Source organism: Falco cherrug, chromosome 4, assembly GCF_023634085.1.
Source record: "Falco cherrug isolate bFalChe1 chromosome 4, bFalChe1.pri, whole genome shotgun sequence".
NCBI lineage: Eukaryota > Metazoa > Chordata > Aves > Falconiformes > Falconidae > Falco > Falco cherrug.
Window position 1 is genome coordinate 16,550,091 of NC_073700.1, and position 23,971 is coordinate 16,574,061.

General features: G+C 46.1%; 1 protein-coding gene across 6 annotated transcripts in view; it reads right to left on the minus strand.

Annotated features, from left to right (window-relative positions):
* ADAMTS9 (ADAM metallopeptidase with thrombospondin type 1 motif 9) overlaps positions 1-23,971 on the minus strand; it is an 86,204-nt gene that overhangs the window by 61,085 nt on the left and 1,148 nt on the right. For 4 of the 6 annotated variants that reach the window (XR_008731769.1, XM_055707382.1, XM_055707379.1 and 1 more), the window contains exons 3-11: positions 22,987-23,149; positions 9,616-9,902; positions 8,566-8,649; positions 8,342-8,463; positions 7,899-7,939; positions 7,673-7,778; positions 5,536-5,682; positions 4,538-4,679; positions 4,214-4,321 (exon numbers count right to left, since the gene is read on the minus strand). Coding sequence is in view for 5 of the 6 variants with exons in the window: in XM_055707382.1 (XP_055563357.1) it covers positions 4,214-4,321; positions 4,538-4,679; positions 5,536-5,682; positions 7,673-7,778; positions 7,899-7,939; positions 8,342-8,463; positions 8,566-8,649; positions 9,616-9,902; positions 22,987-23,149 (1,200 nt within the window). In the remaining variant the exon portion in view is untranslated. Of the gene's footprint in view, positions 1-4,213; positions 4,322-4,537; positions 4,680-5,535; positions 5,683-7,672; positions 7,779-7,898; positions 7,940-8,341; positions 8,464-8,565; positions 8,650-9,615; positions 9,903-21,553; positions 21,688-22,986; positions 23,150-23,971 lie in introns of those variants that run through there. The other 2 variants (XM_055707381.1, XM_055707384.1) reach the window with 2 other exon arrangements.

Consider the following 23,971-nt stretch of genomic DNA (forward strand, 5'->3'; position numbering starts at 1 on the left):
GGAGGAGACAGGCAATGGGGAAAAACACAAGGGAAAACTCAAACCTCCCTACAGCTGTACAAAGTGGGAAAGTTAACTTCCAAATTCAAATAGCAAATAAAATAGAAAAATGAATTCCTCAACCCAAAGTTGGTTGGAATTTTTTTTTTTTTTCCTCACTCAGCCATAACACAGGACTTGCCAAGGCCTGGCCTACACTTTTGTTTTCCAGTTATAACTCTTGTTTCCTTTTGTTTGGAAAAGTGGCTTAAATTTATCTTAGCAAGCCCCCGCCCCCCATTTTTATGGTATAAATTGTGCCCCTTTGGAGTATGTTTGCTAGTTTGACTACCCAAAGCCCTGGACACGTGAGGTCTAGGGGAGTGTCTGGCCCCACCAGAGTGGATGGCAGTGTCCCCAGGACCCATGAGAGCAGGGCATCCCTCCCACTGAACAGTGCTCCCTAAAGCAGATTTGAACACAGATGTGCTCAGCTGCTGGCATATGCCTAAATCTCTGCAATTATAGGAAGCCCAAACATTGCTGATTGCTCACAGATTAGAAGAGGTTACAGACTTAACGAAGAAAACGCGTAGTACATCATTAAAATATTCCCTTGCCATATTTCTCTGCACCAGGTGCTGTTCAGGCAGGGAAACACCTGATGATCTTTATGGGAAAGGGGTTGGATTTACTGATGTACTGCGTTTTTCCAGATCTTTCACTAATAGCAGAACAAGGTTGTCTCAAGACACACCGTGAGCTCATCCTGCTTTTTTAGACATCCTTATGAACCACCTTAGGGAAAGTGATATAGGGAGAGAGCAAAATCAAGCTGCCGTGGGGTTCTGCACGCAGCCCATAGGACACTGGCTCTGCAGCATGTGTAACACTTTTTGTCCACGAAGGCAGGCTTGTCGCATTGCTTTGTTAAGGAAGAGAGCAGATCTCAGGTGCACGTGCCTATGGGCACCAGCTTGTAGCTTGGGCCCTAAACGTGGCGCTTGCTCAGAGATGAGCACAGTCTCTAGGCTGCAATGTGCCCTGGATTTGCTTTCATCTGAAGATTTGACTCCCCGGATAGAAACTGGCTGAAAAATATCTGCTACAGTACAGGACAGAAATAAAATAAGCTGAAACGCCTGTTTGTTTGCTGTAGGATAAACCCTTACAATGCATAACTCCTCCTGGCATTCAAAGGGTTGAAAAACTGCAGGATGGGGACCCCACGCCAGTCCTGTACAGGGACAAAGAGGTCTGACAGCCATCATCAACGTACAAAAAATACATGACACCAATCCAACACTGCTGTCCCAGTGGAGAACTTCTCGCAGCCGTGTTGATGCTCACAGCTAAATATATAACCACAGTCATGCTTGGCACCACTGACCCAGAGAAGATGACCGAATAGCTAACTAGTGAATGTACACAGCGAACAGACCATGACATGATCTATATGTCTGCCACCCAATGGTTGAGAATTAACCAGGAAATCACCTACATCCCTTGATGTTATTAAAAAATGGGGGTTTGGAGTTGATGGTATATCAAATGGTGGGGAGAAAAAAAAAAAAAAAAAGAGCAGCTGTTTTACATAAACAGCAAGATTATCTTATGGAAACGCAATAGTGTTTCTTGGAACCACACTGTGAATAGTCTGGCTGTGCCTTTTGTATTTTAAAAATAATTTCTATGTGGAGTTACAACAGAAAAACTAAAAAGCCTGCCAGGGTTCTCTTTGCTATGAGTTTACAGATCAGAAAATGAGTAAAAGAGTTTTTGTCGAGCAAATTCAAAGTAACTTAGACACACAGTTGAGCAGGAGAGCAATGGCAGGGACGGGAGACAAGACAACAGACTTTCCTTTCCTTTGTCTTGCCACTGGAGTCCCAGATAATTCACCAAATCCAGCTCCCATCCTTGGGCTGACTTTGGCTGAATAGATTAGCAGGGGGCAGACAAGTGCTGTGAAGCTTCATGCATGCATAACATATACGCTACCTGCTGCCATACGGCAGGAGACAGAAATGATTACTATTCCTCTACTCTTCTTTTACCATTCTTTAAACAACCTTGAAAACCACAAGAGAGAGAGGCCCAAGTTTACAACCCTCTTTATTTTCTTTCAGTGATTTATTTCCACCCAACAATGCACTGGTGCTGTGAAACACTGTAAACCACCACGACTGGTGCTCACCCAGCAAAGGCCAAATTCTGGGCTGGACTTATTACTTGATTTAGCAATATTAAATTCAGTGTTCTCACATGCAAAATATGCATAAGCTAACACACCCGTGTTGTTTCAGTGTCCTTGATTTAAGAATAAATTTAGAGCCTGGTTAAATCTACATCCCAGTAGGTTTAGCTATATATTTTTTTTTAGCTATTCAGGCTCCCTCATTTCCAAAGGTATCTCCATAAAAAATGGCATAGTATTTTCTCCATCTGCCAAACCATATATCACGGGCTTTAAACGTGCAGACTTGAGGCAAGGCATTATTCAGCAAGCAGCAGTTTGATGGGGCTCCTGGCCACAGCAGAGTACCAAAATAGTGATTTATTCCAACAAAAAGCACTCCAGACTCACACCTCAGTGCTTTACAAGCCCAAGTAAACACTGAGGAGAGGGCTTATGATGATCTGAATCTTAAGCTTGAATTAGACCAACACACAGATCCAAGAATTACTCCATAAAGCCTTTTTGTGAGAATACATTCAAATGCCTGAACACGAGTGGACTGCATTAGCTTTTCTTAAGAGCCCATCTGCTCTCAGCTGAGAGGTTCAGGTCACACTTGTCTAATTTGTCTAAACTTGTCAAATTGTCTAAATTTGTGGACTGAAATGTTTTTGCTTACAGGGTCTTTATTAAGAGCCACACAGCTGGACACTGCCTCCTGCATGACATGGGGTAACTCTTCAGAGGTGCCAATCTGCTCCATCACAGTTGTTTGCACATCACTCTGGTCATACCCAAGGGTAGCTGCAGGTTTGCGGAACAAAATTGCAGCCCCTATTTTTGGAATTTCAGGAAAACACTCATTTCTGAGCTTCCAGCCATGAGCAGACCCCTAAAGCTCTCTAAAAGAGAAGCTGAAGACACAAGGTCTCAAGTCACAGGGACTCCGAAGATGCCAATGCTTTATCCTGAGGCACAAAACAGGGAGGATTTTACACTAAAACATTAAATACTGGTGCACCACTGGCTCCAAGGAGTAGCACCGGAATAGGATTTCTATCCACATCTCCAATGCACATTCTCAACAACAAAAACAAACGTGTTGACTGCACTTTTCCTTATGAAAGGAAGGCAAATTGATACATTATGCCCATTGTCTTCAAGGAAATCAGTCAAGTGTCATTGAACAATTGGCTTTTCAGACACATGCAACAAAAGAGTAATTACCAAGGGGATCCACAGCCTGTATGGAAACCTGTATCTGAAATAGTATCCCGATATTTTTATTAAAATACATTTGGAAAACTATGAATTAAAATGTTGACTCTTTCTAAAGACAACTTTAACTGTTGACCATTAATAGCCAGAAAAGCAAAAATTTTTACTAGAGCCAGATGGAGAATACTTTTGTTCAGACATAAATGATGAAAATTAGTTAGTATTTTTCTTCAATAGCTTCAGTATCTCAATAAAAAAAGAAAAATCCTCTCAACTATTTTTTTCCAGATCTGTATAACTAAAACCTAAATACTTACTCTAGAAACCACAGCACTAGCTGAAAACCAACACTGCACCTTGAAATTGAAAGTTCCTATGAATTACTGCCAAAAACGTTCCATACAGAAACCATCATGCAGTTCTATATTTTACTCTGAAGTTGTCAAGATGAGAAGCCAGTTGGCAAGTTTATTTTACACAAAATTACTAATTGCTCACATCACATAGGAAATTTCTAATAAAATCCTAGGGAAGCTTTGCTAAAGTTTTGTTCAAGAGTTCGCTCCAGGGCATTGATTTAAAAATATAAGTGCTCCAGAAGGAATACCTGCTTTAAACAACACGCCAAGCAGTTGATTTTAATCACATTAGCTGGGGTAGAGTTGACCCATGCACACCAGGCTTAAAACACACCAAGCTGCTTTGGGCTTCCACCCTTGCAGTCAGCAGCTGTGCCCCGTACAAGCGGCCATTGGCACAGGAGGATTTTGGCTGACGTGCTTAGCCTGGGCCCTAGGAAACGTAGCTACGAGACATGAACCCCCGGGTATTACAGACCTTTCCCGGCTCACATTCTGTCCCGTCAGCCCAAGGTGTGTGTTGGGTACGACATCCCTTGTGCGCACCATCGATGTTAATGCACCAAAGTCGCCGACACTGCATCTGCTTAAGTTATTGGAAAGATCAAAATATTAAGTAAATATGTGCCACATGCCTTACCAGATAGATGATCCTTTATGAAATTAACCCCCCAGGATTTATCATTAGCTCACAAGCCTGACAGTAATTTGATGGCTTGTGAGTCTCCCATTCATCCAACCCCAAAAGGCCTTATTTTGCTCTGGCAATACCAGGAAAAACAAGGTGTGGAATGTCACTTACCATATAGGGGCACACCTGAGATCCGGGTCCAAAAATTAACTCACATTGTTTGTTGACATCATAAATCAGCCCCGGGAGCTGCTGAGGCAACGTGTAAGTTCTTGATGAAGGTTCATCAAGCAAACACTCCCCGTAACCCGTGCTACAACACAAATTGAAAAAAATGGTGTTAAACAGGAGGCGATGAGACTCGAACCCATTGGTGTTTACCTGAATTAGCCTTAGGGCAGGTGCACACCACATCTACCAGATTTAACAAGCACTACAACAGCTACTGCAGACTCAAGCACAGGAGGGTGCGTTACCCATCCGCTACCCCCCCCCCCCCAGTGCTGTGCCAACGACCACCCACCACAGTGCAGTCAGCTCCCCTGGTAAAAGCTTTTCTGAGTGTGCCCGACCTGCATTTAGTCCCTGAGCAAGCACTGGTACATACTGGGAAAAAACCTCATCGATCAGCAGAACTGCCCAAAGGATCAAGCTGCTGGATTTGCCACTGCGGCTCTCGTTCTGTTTCCCATCACAACATATGGGAAGGCATCGCAGCAAAATGGGTGACCACTGTGCATCAGACTGACCCGCGGGCTCCTGGAACTGTGTTCCCACCATGGACGAGTGCCAGGGCTTTATCTTTACCTGTGGAGCAGAAAGGCAGATTCAATCTGCCTCCTAAACCACGGCTCTATCTGGGCCACAGGGCTTGGAAAACTCACTCTTCAGGTTCAAGGAGAACGTGCATTCCTTAAAAGCAATATCCATGGGGGAAGACTTATTCTTCCCCATAGAGAGGCCGGTCCTTGCCAGTTTATCACGAGGCTGAACTGGCAGGGACTGGATGCCAGGGGTGCATTCCTGCTCTATGTAAAGGATGCGTGCACACACAAATCCCTCTGATTTCCTCCAAACGCTGCACACTAGGACTTCAGATGAACTTGTGAACCCCACGGGATGCATGCACATGTAAACACAGCCCAACACGTGCATGTGCAAGGCCTTACTCCAAAAATTCAGTGATGTATTTCCTACTGCATTTTGACCACATCCAGGGATTGGTGTAGAAGTTCAGGGTTGGCGCCATGACATGCTGTTGATTTTTACCTCCGTCTTCTTTGCACTTATGATTGTCATCATGTGGCATGTTAAATCTAAGAGAAAAACAGCAGCGAAAAGCAGAGTCACTTCAGTGGCAAATGTCAAGTGTTTAGCATAGCAAGAGGAACAGTGTGAACAAAATGTAAGCAAACCCAGGATTTTTTCCCAGATATGCTATTGGCAGATATTACAGAATAAAAACGTTACTATGCACAAATTTGTAAGTGTCAACAAGCATTGCCCCAGTGGGGTTCCTAACACTTGTCTGCAAAAAGCCACGCAGCACCCCGGTAAGCTCTCCACACTGTGCACACGTTTAGCCAGACAAGCCCTTGAGGGAGGCTGCAGCAAGATGCAATTTCAGCTGCAGTTTCCTTTTCAGCTGATGGTTGCGATCCCGCAGGCAGGCTGGAGTTTGGCTCCACCTTCATAAAAATGGCAAGTACTGTGGGACCGAGCCAAATTGCCACGAGCTGATCTGGGGGAATAAGCTTCTCAAGAGACAAACAACTTGAGCCCCCCGACCACCGCTGCCTGAAGCCCCTCGTGCACACAGGCAGCACCCTGTCCGGGCTGCAAAATGTTTTCTAATGCAGTGGAATACCTTGGGCTGCGCTGATCCCTCATGCTGTTGGCCTAAATAGGGTTGCACTGGGGATAGACTTGGCTCCTATACTTTACGTGGCAGGTTTACAAAACGCCATCAGGCATCAATATCAGCCGAAACCCACACGAAGCTTGCAGCACATGACATAGTGAAGAATGTGGCAAATACGCTAACAGAGATGGAGCGGCTTAAAGCGCTTTGCTGTTTGAAGTGGAGAAGGGGAAATGACCCGGTGTGATCCTGCGTTCGAAGGCTGGGGAGTTTATATCCCATTAAGATTGCCTCCAATGAGCCACCTTTTCTCTCTGCTCCCTGTAAAAGAGCAAAGAGGCATTCCTGCCCGGCAGCACCGCTAACCCCTCCGGCAGCTCCGGGGCAGCATTCGCGAAGGAATTAGCCACAGGTTGGGTGTGAGGAACACCAAGCCTTGGGGGACCTTCTGTCAGGAAATCTCATTTAAACAAATACTACTGCGGTTAAAAATAGACCGTCTCAGCCAGCTCTCCGTGAAGAAAAAGGGAGTTTAAAACAATGAGAGATCTGTTCCCAAGTACTCATCCATCCCACACTGACAGACCTCCACCGCAGACCAGGCGTGAGGTGGTTGGGGACTGAACCAGCTGCCTAAGAGCTGTAACTGGAGGGTAAAGGACTATGTGACCTAAGGTTTTTCTCACTATACCACGCTTAAAGAAAAGTCAAAACCAGTTACATTTCCACTGGAGGAGGTGCATCTTGAATGACAGCATCTTTTCTGGGAATGTCCAGCAGCATGAGATTTTCCCTTGTGTAATAGCCCAGGAGACGGGTCAGGCTCACTTATACATCCCGATCACCTGCCAGACCCCCTGGGCAAAGCCCTCCCATCACAGGCAGCGGCTGCGCTGCCTTCAGGAGCCCCACACGTGGCAGTGGGACAAGCTGTGGCAGGCTGAGGACCTGCTCTCAGAGACTTCAGTCCCAAAAGCCAGGTGAGACGTGCCTGTGCCCCTCACCCTGGTCCTCCTCAAGGCACTCAGCACCTCCTAGCTCTGGCAAAATCCTGGCTAGTCCCCATGGCTTGGCCAGGACATCATGGCTGCTGGGGCAGATTCTGCTGACATCTGCATGTACATGTGAAAAGACGCAGCAATAAGGGACATTTTGTTAGCTCTCTCCACTTGCCTAGGTGCTGCTTGGGGTACCATGTCCCTCATCCTCCCCAAAATATGAGTCTGCTGGTTTTGCTACTCTCAGATAGGCTCTGGAGGACCCCACCACCTCCCAGAGTCACACCACAGCCTAATCGTCCTCGGTGGTGCATTTTCTACCTAAGCATATTTATCTCCTCTCAAATAATTAGGCTCAGCAGGTACCAAGTCCTAGCCCGGCTGGCAAGCTCTAGCTAGCATAAATCTTGGGCTATTTAAATGTAAATGTATTTAGATAAAACGTACACATGGCCAAGTTCATGTGCTATTGTGAAAGCAGTGCTCAGTCCGTTATCTTCACTAATTGAACAGCTCCTGTATGGGTCACAGACTGTGCCCAGCTCTGCCAGACCTAGGAGAGAACAAAGAGGTTTACAATAGAAAAAGAAATGTTGCCCACGGTTCAGCACAGGCAACTAACATTGTCACTACAAAAAAAGTTGTTAAAAGACAAAGAAAAGCTTTTCCTTACCCAGAGTATCACATTTGTCGTGCGCTCTACAAATATCCTGTCTGAAAGCAGAACAGACCTGACACATTAATTTTCAATGCAGCAGTGGGTTAAGGTACAAGCACAATAACAACATCCAAAAGCAATTCTTGGTCCTCCAATGGACTTTTCTCATGCTGGTTTGCCACATTGTCCTGTCAGAGTCCGAACCAACTCCCTACCGCAGTTTTTCATCTTATGCTGAACCCACGGGCAGACCTTGAATAGTCCTGAACCTCTCAAAGTCATCTACTGCCACGGTGGACACATTATCCCAATCCTGCTCACAGTTACATTGCTCCCACAATTGCAAATGTTATTACACCCACATCAAAACCCGAACACTTCCCATAGCTGGATATATTATATGTTCACAGCCTCTAACTCGTAACTGGTCACAGTTTTCATGAGAATATTCACCATACCTGGTAACAAGCACAGCTGTGTCATGCTGGAGGTGACTTCCTTCAGGGTGGTTCTGGGATTGCTGCCACTGGCAAAAGTTTTTTAATGTTGTCTGGGCATTGTAAGATATTGCAGGACCATCCTAATAAGCAACACAGAGAAAGCAGGTATTTTAATTATTTGCCGCAATGCTCACTACAAATGCTACGGTCAAACAGAAGGTGAAGAAAATCACTTCCATTACCTGTTCATTATGTATCACGACCAATTTCACAATAACAATATTAATTAAATTTCCAATGCTTGGGTCTTTGTAGATAGACGCCACCTGTTTCAAAAAGAAATATTCAGAATTATTGCTAACGTTCAAAGAAACAAATAATTAAGACAACACATGAATGTTTTCCATTTTGCAACTGTTTTTCTTTCGAGCTGCTCTTCTGTACCACTCAGTGCTCCAATGCTACTTGGAGACACCTGCCATAAGAGCAATTTTAGAATGAAACAAACCTGCTGGTATCACAGAAACCCAACGTTTCCTTTTTGCTTTAGCACACATTTCACCAAATTACAGGATCATTCTGCTCTGAGGTACAATGACCAGCCAAGACTCTCAAAAGCAACTTATTCTCTCAAGTGCCTCATTTTGACATGGATGGTTTTAGACCACATATTCAACCGCACTTCTACCCTCAAATAGGATGAAAATTCCCCCAGTGACACAGCTATGCTGGATACTCACTTCCAGTCGCTCTGCATCTACAGAGCTGCCTTGGGGACTGCACTACTGCATCTTAGTGCCAGCAGCTGCTAAAATCCTTGTCCTCAGCCTGGAAAGCCAACTCCAAGCACTATGCTAAGGATCAAGGTGACCACTGGCTCCTCCTCCTTGCAACAGCAAGGGAAGTCAGGCAACTGCATAACCTACTAGCACCAGTCTCTTGGAAGACCCAGTCCCCAAGAGAACATTTTTAATTCAGCTGCTATTTCACACGGGCTTAAATAAAGAGTACAGCGTGAACAGGACTTAAGGGCCAGTGATACTTCCCACGCTGCCTGGGGTTCAGAAAGCTGGAAGGGAGAGGTGCGGGAAGGGTTAGGAAACATGATGGGTCTAGGAAGGCAGATGAGTCCAACCAGTGCTGCCCAGCCAAGCCTTACTCTAATCCCAGCATTACCTCTGCGCCTGGCCAAGGCAAACTGACAGTATTACACACGAACACAGCAGAAAGGGTGCTGCGACCTCTAGAAAATGATCCGGGGGTGTATCTACTCCCCGTAGTTGAATACTCACTATTGACATTAACGTTAAGACATAGTGCTGCAGATTAGCTCCATGGTAGGCGACCATCCTGCTGTCAGCCACCACCATCACCTCCACAAACCGAGGGTAGGAGAGAAACCGCTTTGTTCGCTTGTGGCTCTTCTTTTCACTGACGCTCCCAGTCTTGTTACTATCTGCAGAAAGTGAGTTCACTTCCAGGCTGTGTTTCAACATCTCCACGTCGGATAATATGCTGCTTTCTGCCCACTGTCTTCTCCAGTGTTTCCGCTTGTTCTTTTTGTGACTGTGTTCATGATCTATGATGAAAAAGCAGACAAAACCATAAAGCACATTATGGAGTGTATGAAGTTAATGCCACACGCACGTTATGTCAAAATACCTATTTACTTCAATGAAGAGTTAGCAGGCTTGTTCCAAACGGCTAACCAAACCAGAAGCACCCTGTGGGAGCCCACCACGTAATCCAGCACCCAAGGCTTTTCTTAAGTAACCTTCTTTCTGTAAGTTCTGTAAGTAACCTTACAGAAGCCAACGGCACTTGAAGGCAGACATTCACGTAAAGGCTTTCGGGCAGCAGAGCTGTCCCCTTGCCCGCGGAGGAGGGATGGAGCCTGGGCTGCGGGTCAGCGTAACGCGACGTGAGCCCGGCGATGGTAATTAGCCACTGCAGCAGCAGCGTGAGGATTCTGGGCACGTCCAAGGTGGCCAGGAAACCACAGGAAACAAAGGTCCAAATCCTGTATTTCTAACTCAGGCATGAAGGACGGCAGGATTTGGCCTTCATAGCGAAGCAATTATATGATTTATTTCTGTCTCTAACAATAACACGGCTGGGCTTCACGTCCGTCCCCCCCCTTTATTATTCTGTGCTACGGGAATGGTAAAGGTCATCTAATAGCACAGCTGCCACCAGCTAAAGAATAGAATTCAGGAAGTCTCACATATACTGTTTTTGATATTCAATTAGGCCAAACATAAAAGCAGCCTGAAAATATACTCCATGCTGATACAAAGACGACAAAGTGAAGAGGCAGAACAGGCAAATAAAACATATGGAACATGTACAATTAAGATTTACCATCTGATTACTATGTAATTATAGCATTATTTAAATGTAAGAGCAAAATCAGTCTTACTTGATGCCACTTAATTTTTAATCAGTTCATCATAGGAAGTAGCTAATTGAATGTGATTCATCCATGAGAGACTGTTCGCTTCTGCATTTAATATAAAGCCAGATCTGAACTACTCATCTAAGACTCCAGGCTACAACCCTCATGCTCTTTGTAGCTTTAGCTTAATTTCGTCATGGTGGTGAAAAAAAAATCACATTTCCTTATCTGACCCACTGAGTAGGTTAGAGGAAGCATAATATTAGGGAACAAAGGAATATTCAATGCTCGAACAAGATTGAAATGATAGGAAACTTCTTAGGTTTTTTTTTCTGTGCAGTTTCCTTTTAGGATATTTTGTAATGATTTAAAAAAAATAAATACATTCTCTAATATCAAGGCAGGCAAAGGGGGTCAGCCAGCTTCTACCTATCTGAAAAATACTATCCTTTTGCCCTACGTGTAAATAGGCAATAGAATATTTAAGAATTAATTGCTGTCTACTCTACACTACCCAAGTCCTACAAATTCCCCTTTCTCAATATAGTCCAGACTACCTTAATACAGCAGAGAGTCTGCAGTTATTTGAGTAAGAATTCCAGAAAGCCAATGGCATTTGTGGTTATAATTGGATTGCCCTAGTTCCTCTGCACTAATCAATGCCCTTGTGTTGGCAAGGTTGCGCTCTCATGCTGGCACGGCTTCATGGGCAACCGTGACATTATCCCGACTTCAGTGCCAATCAGCGCAGGAAGCCAACTATGCATACAAATAACTTAAAGGTGAGAAGACGACCGGACTGAGGAGAAAGTGCTAACCTCAGCCCTTCAGCCAGTTCCCCCCGCCTCTGCACCCTCAGCCAGTCAGTTCAAGTTCCCTTTTAAGTTACTTAACTTCCAAAAGAAACAGGTGCTCAAGGGAAAACATGTTAAGGATGGGGAGATGGGGAGATGCTCAACAGGGCTTGAGCAAGGCTGTCGTGCAAAGGCAGGGCTCTGCACCATCTGCCACCGCCGCTCCACAAAGCCCCAGATGGGACCACAGGCCTCAGGTATCTCCTCCTCCAGCCAGCCAGGCAGAGGGAGGTTAGATGTCAAAAGAAGATGGAAATGCAAAGGATTCTTTGAAGAGACACCTGTTATATGGGAGGTGTTTAAAAGAAATTAATTGATATTCACTAAGCTTGAACTGAAATGCTGCAGCTAGTGTTGTCACATTCTCAAAAATAACCCCCAAAACCACCCCACCCAAAAACCAGAGAGGTCCATATGAAATGCCACGTCTGGTTCCAAGAGCCCCAACCTGACCCACCATGCAGAAGAACCAGAGCCAACACAGCCAGGCATGCCCAGCACAGAGGAAAAACCACCCTTCTTTCTGTTGCAGTGATCTGGTGTCACAATCACAGCATCATTCATGTTGGAAAAGACTCTTAGGATCATTGAGTCTGATCATTAACCTAACGCTGTCAAGTGTCGGTACAGTATTGGTGTACCTCCCCCGTCTGGCACAAAAAGCAAGCCAGCCACATCATCCCTTCAAAAAACAACTTTTATTTTTTTTCCCAGGTATGAAATTGCTTCAACACTTCCAGCCTGCCATTTGGACAAGTCACGTATAGTATGTTTGCCAGCCTAGTTACTGTAAAACCAAGCACAAACGAGTGGGATGCATTGCATGTAAAGCCACTCCTGGACTTTGATAGTAGTGAACTGTTATCTTCACCCATCTTTCTTGCATATAACTACACTCAGAGACGGTGCACACTCACCTGTAAAAAATTAATCACTGAATGGCAGTGCACTGCTCTCAACCCATCCATAAAACTCCCACCAGTGTTAATGGGAGTTGCAAACAGGCACTACCACTACTCCATATGCCTGATGCTGTTGATCATCTCGCTCTGTTACAACAGCCCCAACAGAGAAGAGATGCTCTTACTGCACAGTGCAGCATACTGTTGTTTAATCAAGCAGAAGTGAAAATTTCTCACATTACACAAGAAACCTGCAGTTTTACAGCAACAGCTTCGTACCACCACACACAACAACAAAGAAGGGTGTGATGTTTTTCCAACTGGTTTTGCTTTTTTTTTTTTCCCTCTACTGTGTTAATATATTAACAGAAATCGGGGAAAAAAAATGGTTTGCTTGGTAAGCTCTCAGTCTCTGCAAATGACCTGAAAAACATCTACCTACACATGGCAGTAACTGGATGGGTTTAAGCAACAAAACATTTTCTTTAATTTGCGGAAAAACCAAACCCCAATGAGTAGACAAACACTTTAAAACCACACAAACTACAGACCAATAATTCAAGTATTAGGCAAGCCTATGCACTGATTCAACAGTTAATATTCATTTAAGAGGTGGCTAAAAGGCTGCTGCAATAATGCCCATGTCATTGCTTGCTTTACTAAGACAGTTCTATGGTGTTTGCACTGCCTTTAGACAGATCTGGAGGTGTAGGTTTTTTTGGGGTTTTTTTGGCTTGGCTTCTTCTTTATTGTGTGGGACTTAAAAAGGAGACCCAATTCTGTGACAGGGATATTCCTTTCTGATGACACCTTCCCACCCATGCCATTTATTTTTGCTTGTGGAAGAAGCCTCAGTCCAGAGCCCATTGAGGTGATTTATGGGTGATTCCTGTTGATTAATGGACTTTGGATCTATCCCAAGGGAGAGGGCAGGGGAAACTCAAGCCCTGTGCAAGTACTTTGCATGAAAGGGTGACAGGGCAGAGCCAGGGACTGCTTTTGAAATAGTAGCTATTGTTATGCTAAAACCAAAAATTAAAAGAAAGAGTGATCGCTTATCCCAACAGTTCTAATCCTTTCCATTTCTACATTAACTTGTCCTTGGAATAGAAAGCAATTTGCACAATTAAATAAGACATGTGACAATGCAAGCAATTCCAGTTCAGCTCCGAGTTCATGAGAGCTGGACATAGCAGGGGAGGGAGGTAAAAGAGAGAGAGAGCAAGATGCAGGGTGTGTGTGGAAATCAATTTCTCAAGTTAATAAAACTAACAGCCTCCCCCTACTAGAAAAGGAACATGGTCCTTTCAAACCGACCCACTATCATACCTTTTCCAAACGTGTGACCTAGGATTTTTAACACAAAGTTTGCTGCTCAGTGGTTGGCCCTTAACGCTCCCAGACCTGCTCTGATCCAGCTGCGCAGATGATAAAACTATCGTTTGGAAGTTAATTATTTATTGCACACCTCCACAAAACAGATCAGAATTGAGCTGAGCTCCCCCCAGGCAGGCAGGCAGAGTGTGACCTGCCTCCCTCCACTCGAGCAGGAGCCACGGCAGCAAACTCTGCCCGAAGGGCTCGGTCCACCCTGCGGCTCCAGCTTTAACTTGAAAACTCCAGTCTTCAACCCACACTTTTAGGCTCTTCTTGCTAGGAAATGGGATGGAGACCAGCTCCCTCTTTAAGACCCAAACAGATCCTAAGCTGGACCAAAGGATTTTTCTAGCCCTGGGTCTGTTTTAATTCTGTATCAATATGGTTTATATCTCTATCTTTCAATGTATCTACAGATATATCTCAGATGAACTTGCACAAGGCCAAATTCTCACATTTGTTACTGTGGGTGTGCTGTTGGGGCCAGCATCACCCAGAGCTGAACATCCCTTTGCTGCCAACAGCTTCTCACCCTGCTCAAGACAACAGCCAGTGACGGTAACGTAACGAGGGAGCAGCAACTGCCTTGCTCTGCACCACACTGAGATGACCAGTCCTATGAGCAGGACTAATCCTGCCTTCCCTCTGGATAGCCCCTTGACTGTGTAGTTGGAGCTGCTGCTGCAGCTAGAAGGGGAGCACAGGCTTTATTGATAGAGGCGAGAGCAATGACCTACATCGGAAGGGAAATGAAGGAACTAGGCCAGCCAAAATCCAAAGAGAAAGATACTCTGCACTACCACTGAAAATGAAAGTTTGCTTGATTTTTCCAATCTGCAAACCAGAGAGCGTTCAACTGCAAATTAGCCTGAACCCATTTAGCAAAGAGATCAACTGGAGTTTCAGCCTTCATCGTCGAGAGCTGGACAAAACTGCATAGACCAAACTTTCATGGTTGGAACTATTGGAAATGCAATAAAATACCAGACCTTTCACAAGTGCCACTATTAGAGCAATACAAAGGAGGGAAACTTGAATTTTCCCTGTGTTGTTCATACTCTCTATGAATTAGGAAACAGTCTGGGCTTAGAAGAGTTCCCTCCCAAACCATTCCAGGACAACCAAAATATTGACCTTCTTAACAGTTTTCTTTGCTGCTAAGAGAAACATTTGCACAAATGGATCATAAGCCCTCATGACCCAGGCACACCTGCCTGTTAATTTTGTCATCTTCCTTCACTTTGAATTTTGCACATACACTTTTCTAAGTGGATTCCTAGATGTTCAGATCCTCAGAAAGGTCCACGTCCAGGACCACCGGCTGCTGAAGTCAGTCCTCCGCATCAAGCCCAGAGCCTGGAACTTGTTTCTGTAATGTGTGAAAATACTCTAAGGCCAGAAAGTAACACTATAGAGCCATGAGCAGTTTAGACTGGCATGAAGCATCACTGATACAAAAATCAGCAGTGCCACCTCCTTTCACCCAACTGCAGTCTGTGGTGGCTTCGGCTATAGAGACCCCAACCTTGGAAGTGCTAAAGCTCAAGGTGATGCTGAAGGCCCCTATGTCTTTCAGGGTGATTCTGCCTTTCTTCCTGCTGCTTGAGCCAGAACACTTGAGGACCACGGACTTGCACAGTTAGCACCAATCGACTTCCCTTAGTAAGAAAATATTCTGGTTTTGTGCCATGTAAACACCGAAGACCACACATACTCTAGACGTTTCCTTTCCTGATGATGTATGTGAGAATGCATTCCAGCTTTAAAGAATTTTTTTCTGCCTAAGGTAAAAAGTTGTACATGAAAGCTATCAATTTTGCACAACAGACAGAAACTAGATTAATGAACAAAACAATAAATTGCCTCTTTGAGAAAGCAGATAGTAACACGTCAGCTGAGCATGTGGCAGAAAATGATTCAAGATCATCTTAAAGACAAAATAATTAAAAGAACCGCACCTCACAACCGCAAGGCACAAAAGCACCATTCAATTGGTACAAAATTGGTTTAAAGTATAGCTGACAGAAAGTTACAGTGCTGAAAAATCACTGAAACCAGTTCCATGATCCACCGGTTCAGGAAGAAAAACATACTAGCTCTGTAGAATGACTAAAAAAACCATAGCAAAATACCCTCAAAACCCACCCTGACACTGCAAAGGGCTGAGCAGTTTGCTAAAGTACATCCCGGCATTTCACCTGCGAGTAGACATGTATGTGAGCCAGCTTGTAGGTCAGACCAGTATGAATACACCACAGCCACGCTGACGTGCACTGGTGGCGTTTCAGCACATCAGGAAAACAGCCAGGGCTGCCTGGCTAACCAAATCTACCTATCTGTCCGCAGAGCTCAGAGTGCAGAGGTTGCACCTGCTGAACCTGGCTTCTGCCTTGCAAGCCACCAGAGCTCCTGAACTCCCACGCTTGCTCCTAATGCAACTTTCAATGCATAACAGTCACAAGTCCGCCAACACGTTGTCCGCGCTCAAGCCTAGTGATACCTATGAGGTGCCATAATGATGAGAACACCACTGAGATCACCACAACTTTGTACTGACACTCGGTAAAAGATGAGGGAAAACATCCCATTAGAAAGAAAGACTTTCCCTAGCGACTGGCCACAGGGATGCTGGTAATGACAATACAGGCACGTGGGAAGAGAACTCACAGAATAATCTGCCTGTTTATTTTCACTAGTATCTGCCACAGGGTACAGATGGAAAGTACCAAAGTGATACCTCTCAGCTTCTCCCACCTGCCCTTCTTCAGCAGATGTTCACACAGATGATGCAATTTTGCAGCTACTTTTTACAAGTATGCCCATTTTGATTCCAGGAGAATAATCCATGTTTAAGTTGCAAAACAATAACCAACCAATAATAATCTGTTTAGTCACCATCTTGGGCTTCTACCATGCCAGCTGGATGCTCAATACATTTTCAATACTAAGAGTAACAACAACAAAAGGTGTGCACCTGCTTATAGCTCACATTGAGAAATTTTAGAACAAAACCACAGCAATGGGATCTGCATAATTAGCTGCAATCAAATGTTTTCACTGAAGTCAATCTAATACCTTGTTTCACTTGCTAAACACCACAGAAAGATAGCAGAAACATTACAGCCTGATCCCTTTCCTGACTCATTATGGGAAAAGCTTGTGTTTGACATCCCAGGCCCATTTGACCAAGTACTAGTTGGCTGTAACTGCCCTATTACCTCAACAGAAAGCCAGAAATAGAATTAATTACATTAGCATATGGGACTTGTGACGTGACTCTCTCATTTGCTGGTTTTGGGAGGGAAGGAAACCTGAAATAATTACTATCTGACTATAATTACAATTCACTTCCTTAAGATGAGAAACTTTTCTGAGAGAAAGAACGATGTCAATGTTTTACCCTGAGGCCAGAAGCAAAGCTGACAGCTTAAACAGGCCTTTGAAAGAGCTCGAGGATTGCTCAACCTGGAAGCAAAGGCTTAGGAAAACCTCCCTCCTGATCTGCAGCCCCACGGTTACGTGAGACCCAGCAGTACAGAAGTTGCCTGAAGACCTGCCTGGAAACAAGACATCTAGAACGTGAAGTTCTGCTAGATGAAGGAGCTGAAAACCAAAATAAAGTCACAGTTGGAAGCAAGATGAACAGTCCAAAAGAAACAAAAAATACAAAAGAGCTCTAGACCAACAGCTTGACTGCAAAGCATCCAGGACTTCACTCACAAGGGTACAAGCACCAAGTCTTGTGGAAAAAGCATTCAAAATTTCTGCCTCAAAACTGTTATAAAGTAAGAATCTAACACATACAAATGGTCTGTAGGATGAGTATGAGATTCCCACCTCTGGCCCGTTTGGCCCTGTTCCCCACCACTGCCAGTTCTAACACTGGCTATACACCTCAAACCACAGCTCAGGCAGGAGCGAGACATCATCTACCTGCGCCAACGAGAGACCACATTACATGGACAAGGCCAAAGCCAGGCTTTAGCCATGGTGCTGGACCCCCAACACATCCTCCCCCAGGGCACCTCCCCAGTCACAACACTGATAACCGATTAACAAACCCACAGCCTGGCAACCTCAACCTGCCCACCCTTTCCCAAGCACGTGGGAACACACTGGCAGAGCCATCTCCTGGTTGTGCCATGGGTTCACCAATGACTTCCCACACAGCTGGGTGGCACTGGGAGAGCCATGACAACCATCTGTAGGGGCTGAGCAGGCTGGTGTTAATTCTCACACAGAAACAGGATCACAATCATCAACCTGGCAGCACCAGGCATTTACTTGCTCAAGACGCAGGGTAGTGCTCCTCTGCTCTGGTGGCTTCTCAGTATCACGTTCAGTGGGAAGGGTTTTTAAGGTTACCATGAAAAGGTCATCTATTACAAATTACTCATTAACGCAGCTGAAAAATCAGTGACATATTACTGATTATGTCTGTGTCGCGCTAGCTCAGCAGCAAGACTTGGTCCACACTGACAATCTGTCTTGTGCTTTTGATCGCAGCCTTCTCAACACACCTTACAGCTTCTCTCCTCCTCACCCAGATGAGTACATTACACATTACATAGGTCTTGCCCTTGTGGAGCTGCTGTGCCTGGCCACGCATGTGCTGCCTCCTGAGCAGTCAAACCGCTTCAACACCTCACAACTGAATAGTCAGTTGCAAATTTGAGACCCTTTTGCATCCATTTCTGGCAAGTACTGGGACATGCTAAGCCTCCATCCAGGCTGTGCCCAGCAGCCGCCTATGCTGGTAACGCTTGGTGTGTTTTGGAAAGCGACCTCGGCAGCTGAATCACCAGGCTTCCCCACCTCTGCCAGCAGCAGGTGCGGGCACAGCCGGCTCTGTGCAGGTAAGATCTGCTCCGTCCTGCACTCATCTGAGCTTGCTTCCAAGATCTCACCACCTCAGTGTGAATTGTTGGAAGGCCTCTTTGCTGGCTACAGCCCCTTTGGCTCTCCTCCAGGACTAGGAAAAAGCTCTAATCATCTTCCTACTAGTTTGGCACCATCAGAGTGTTATTGCTGCTTCTGCATGAGGAATTTTGCCCGTGGTGGATATTCCCGCTTTAAGCACTCTCATTAAGGAGCCAGGACTGTAAGATCCTCACACGCAGCCCCAGAGCTCAGGTCTAACACACCAGCCTCAGGACGTGCACAGCTGGCCAGCAACAAGCCATGGGAACAGCTAGCCCTCGCTATATGTTCAGTCCTTGATTTATTCAGCTCAGCCACAGGTGGGTCTTGAATACAAAAGAATTATGAAAAATGAGGCAAAAACAGGGAGGCTTTTCACTAACGAAGCTGGGAAGGAAACGGAAAGCACAGATCAGGAGAGCAGCAAACTGAACGCAGTGGGAACAAAGAAGGAGCTGCCCAAAAGAGTTCATTCAGGAGTCCTGCACCAGGGTCACAGCAAACGCCGCAAGGAATTTGCAAAGTTTGGAGCAATGAAATAGCTGAGCATGCAGCAGAAGCAGGGAGACGAGAAAGCCCAACTTTTGCATTTATACCCATGGACACAGGGCAACTGTGGCTCGGTGCCCCCAGGCAGGTGGAGGCCACATCTGTCTCAGAACGAGGGGTGGCCAGCAGGCAGAAGGATTGGGCAAGATTCAGTAAAAAGCTAAACCTACGACAAAATCCAAGAAAACTGAAAGAACCCCAGAGAAACCAACAACCAAAATATACGTATAAACATATCAGCGACAAAAGTGGGAAAGGTGAGAGAAAGGAGAGGCAGCAGAAAGGAACACAAGATGCAGAGCAAGAGGTGGCTGAAGTGCTTTATTTAGGTGACAACCAGAGGCAGTGTCCTGCTGGCGTGTGGAGCTGGACATCTCTCTGCAAGACCAAACCTCTGTGGGTTCACATGGAAACTGGTGGGTAGGGCTCGCCAGTCTGTTCCTAGCGGGATGTCAGACTGGACCTGGAGGTGGTGGGGTGGTCAGAGACCTGCTGCCGGCCTCCTGAATCCAGCCATCACGGCAGGCACAGCTCCCCGCGGTGCCGCAGGATGCAGCTACGCGCCTTTTATCATTGGAGTCAGATTGTTCCCCCGTGGGGCGCAGGAAAGCTCCACTCTCCAGCTTTGCAATGAGCCACTTCCTTTTTTTCTTTTTTTAGGATCAGAATTTCTTTCCTCTTCCTCCTCCACCTCAAAAAAGCGGATATTTAATAATTTGGATCGGAAGAGCTCGCTATCCTGAAGCGATGGGTGGTAGCGGTGCTGCACCTAGTGACATCATGCTGTCAGCCTGGCCAAGTCTTCATCCCGTCAGGGCTATTCAGTGAAACACAACTAATTACTCTGCCAGATCCTTGACCAGATGACAAATTGATTCACGGTACTAACGAAAAGAAGGGAAGGAGGAGAAATTGCACCATTTCCTATGACTGAAACTACATTAACTATTACCCCAAGGAAAACTTCGTCAAAAGTTTTTATTGTGGCAGTTGAGCTATACGCCAGACGGCTGAAGTGCATTGCCAGGAGACCCCGGCGCAGTGCTATGAAAGTTCATGTGCAGAGCACGGTTTGCATTTGATATCCGTCAGCATTCAGAAGAGAAAGATCTTTTTTCAGAACATCTGCAGAGTATCTCATATGTCAGAGGACCTAAAACTGTTATCAGAAACTGCTAATTAAAACTTCAGAAAATCAAATACCTGCTTTTCTAAGCTGACCAGAGGAGGTCAGAAAGTAAAAGTAACACCAGGGAGACCACTAGAAATGAAAGCTTTTACTCAATCTGTCAGTCAGCTCGTGAGGGAAACTTTTCCTGGATACTGCGAGAAGTCTGTAATTACATCATCATGGCACGGGCACACCAGTGTGTTGCTTAATAATAATTTCCAGGAAGACTGCTATCAGAAATCCATTCTTAATAGCACCACTGCCTGGCAACATGGGCTCCCCTGCTCACTGCAGGGTGGGTACCTCAGATTTCCCTCACGCGAATTTCCTCTGAGCAAATTTCACTCCCTGCCAGAAGCTGGCAATGCGAACGCACCTTTTCACACGTTATTCTGACAAAGGACTGGATTTACACAACACCCTACAGCTATAACAAACTCCCAAACTCTCATGAAAACATTCTTCTCCAGCAGGAGTGACAGATGCACCCTGAGCAAAACAGTAAGCACTGCTAGATTTTGTATTTTCCCCTCTGTTCCAAAGACATGAGAGACCTTCTCTCCACCAGATGTAACCCCAAGGGGAACACCAAAGGTCAGCATTGCCCAAGCTGCCCTGCACTTGCTCCTTAAACAAAGTGGCTAAGACTTGTTCACCACACACATGTGACCAAAGCATCCTTCCCTTTCAAAAACCTGGACAACGTCAAAAGGGAGAGGAAGAGATGGAGGGGAAGAAGACAGGAGGACCAGTAAAATTGTCACGCCTATCTGGAACCCTTAACCCTGTATTTGAGAGGCGAGACTTCCTCCCTCCTCTACACAAAGCAACTGAGAAGTGCAAGGAAACAAAGACAAGCAAGAGGCAAAGCATATTGGAAAAAGAGAGAAAGAGATGGATACCACGTAGGTAATATCATGGATGGAGTACTATTCTTGCGAATCATGATCCAGAAGAATAATACCCTAAACGGGAGGCATGGAACAGTGGGATGAAATACAGTAGACCGTTATTACAGCACAAAGTAAAGTCCACAGCGAAAGTCAGAGCCCTCCCAGCTACCTTTGATTCAATGAGTCCTGTGATCTGCTGCTCCGTTCCTCCAAGGGCTACTGATGCAATGTGCCAGATTCCGTGTTTCTTTCCAACTGTTCTGAGTCTCCTGCATCTGATCTCAAAGAAGGGAGCAGAAACAGCTGGAAGAGAGAAACCAGAATGGCATAGTCCAGCAGCAACCCTTGGAAGAACAAACAACAACAGCCTTGTGAGAGGTACCACTGTCCCCCAGCACGTATGCTTGCATGTAGACACGTATCCACACATCTTCTAGAAGAAACACATGTTGCTAGTGCATCAGCTCTGGCTGGTCACAGAGCACCAGAGCATCTTCTGACTTAGCACAAGCTGGACAGCACGACCGCGATCCACAGTCACAGGTGCCAAACAAGCCACACGTGCTAAATGAAGTCTAAGTTTGGCACCACACTTCTCCTCCAGTGGTACCTTTACTCCCTGAGCAACTCCACCTACTTTGTAGCACATGAGCAGCCTGCAGCCCATGCAAGGAAAGCCAGTCAAGGTCTACTCTGCTAGCTCCTGTAGATCTAGCTGCAGGCCAAAGGAGGATGGAAAAACAGCAAGTGAAACAGGAGACCAAAGGAATAAGCTTCTTCAGAGAGAACTTAAGCGTTTGCTGCCAAAGGAGAGGATTAGTTGTGAAAATCAGGAAGTCAACGAAGCAAAGAGCAGCAGGAGGCCACTGCAGATAATAGGGACAGTAGGAGCATGGCTGTTGCTCACCAAGGCACGTGAAGGGGAGATGAAAAGGCTTGTGCTCTTTCATATGTGCAAAGACTAGAAAGAGGAAGCGAGGAGGTCAGGGAGATGGTGCTGGTGGAGGAAGGGCCACAAGGAGAAAAAAAGCCTTTGAAAATGAGCCACGGAAAAGTGATTAATAAGGGAAAAACCATCAGGGTTGACGTTAGGACCTTCTCACTTCCGCTAGAAAGAAATAGGACATTGCGACTCACAACCAGATTTAGGGAGGGAAAACCAGGAGCACAGCAAGACCAAGGCAGAAGGATGTCATTTAAAGGACAGACACAGAATTTCAGACAGAGTGAAAATCAGATTAGGATAGTTAGGAATTACATGTAGGAGAAGACAGAAGGCAAGTTTAAAGGCTCGTGGGATTTTTAAGGCAAGACAGCCCAACGGATCTCTTGCCAGCCTTACAGCCAGAATGAAATTGAAACCGCAACGTCTTTCCTAACCACAACTTCCTTATAACTGATTACTAGAAAGCACAGGCGCACCACGTCTCTCCGGTACAGCAGTACCACCGTGAGCCCGGTCCTAGCGCATGCGGCACCATTTCTAGAGGGGTTCCTCAACTCCACATCCTTTCTGCCCCACGCAGACCTACTGGCTTTTTACTGCAAATTAGTTCCCTTTCATAAGTGCCGAGTTATCAAGGGCAGTAACGAAACGAGTACCTGGAGTATCGCAAGTCTGCCTGTCCCCTGAAGAGTTGGTTGGAGGCGTGCGGTGTCGGTAGACTAGATGTGGTTTATTATGCTCTTCTTCGTACTCCTGTTCTTCGAGTGATAGCAGTGGCTCTACAAAATAGTCCCCATCATCAGACTTGAATGTGCCTAGCTGAGAGGGACCAGAAAGGAACAGGCAGTCAGCTTTGGGCAACAACAACCCAAGCAGGACTACCCAACAACGCCAGCAGTTGAGGAGGGAGATACGCCAGTGCCCCGTTCTGCAGCGACCCCTGCAAAGGCACAGCTGCAGCTCCAGCGCCCATCACTCCACTTGCACCCGCACCGGGCTGCGCTGCTCCCTGCAGCCATCCCACTGGAACTTACGGAAAGCAAATTACTAATCTGTAGGCAGGGAGCACGAGAGGGGGCACACCTGCCACACTCTGTCCCTATGCCGGTGGTGTTTACCAAGCTGCCCTGCTCGTGGGGAGATGGTGCTAGAGGCCTCGGTGCAACGCCACCCCACTGTGCCAGTTTTCATACCGCAGCTCTCCCTGGGATGGGCTTGAAACCCACATGTGAGAACCAGGGGGAGGTGCCCAGTCAGCAACAACCCTGCTTATGAGAAGACACCAACACTCCCAGTCGCATGTGACCGTGCACGTAGGGAATTTGGCGGGTAAATAGAAGACGTCCAAGACAAAAACTATCCTGCAACTGTCCTAGACTAGGATGCATGACCAGGAAGCAGGAGGGAGGCCTGCCCAGCTACACGCAGCTGCACTAGCCTGGGTGAACGTGCACCCCCAGGGGAGCTCCCGGAGCAGAAGGGCCAGCAAAGACCTGCCGGGGGGCACCTGGGACAGGCACCCCGGGGTGCTGGACGGGCCAGCCCTGCCAGGAGCTTCTGCTTGTCCCTTTGCCAGCATCTCCCTGCACAGAAGGGTACCAGGATGGCAAGAGGGGCTGGCAGGGCGCCTGCCCTCATTCC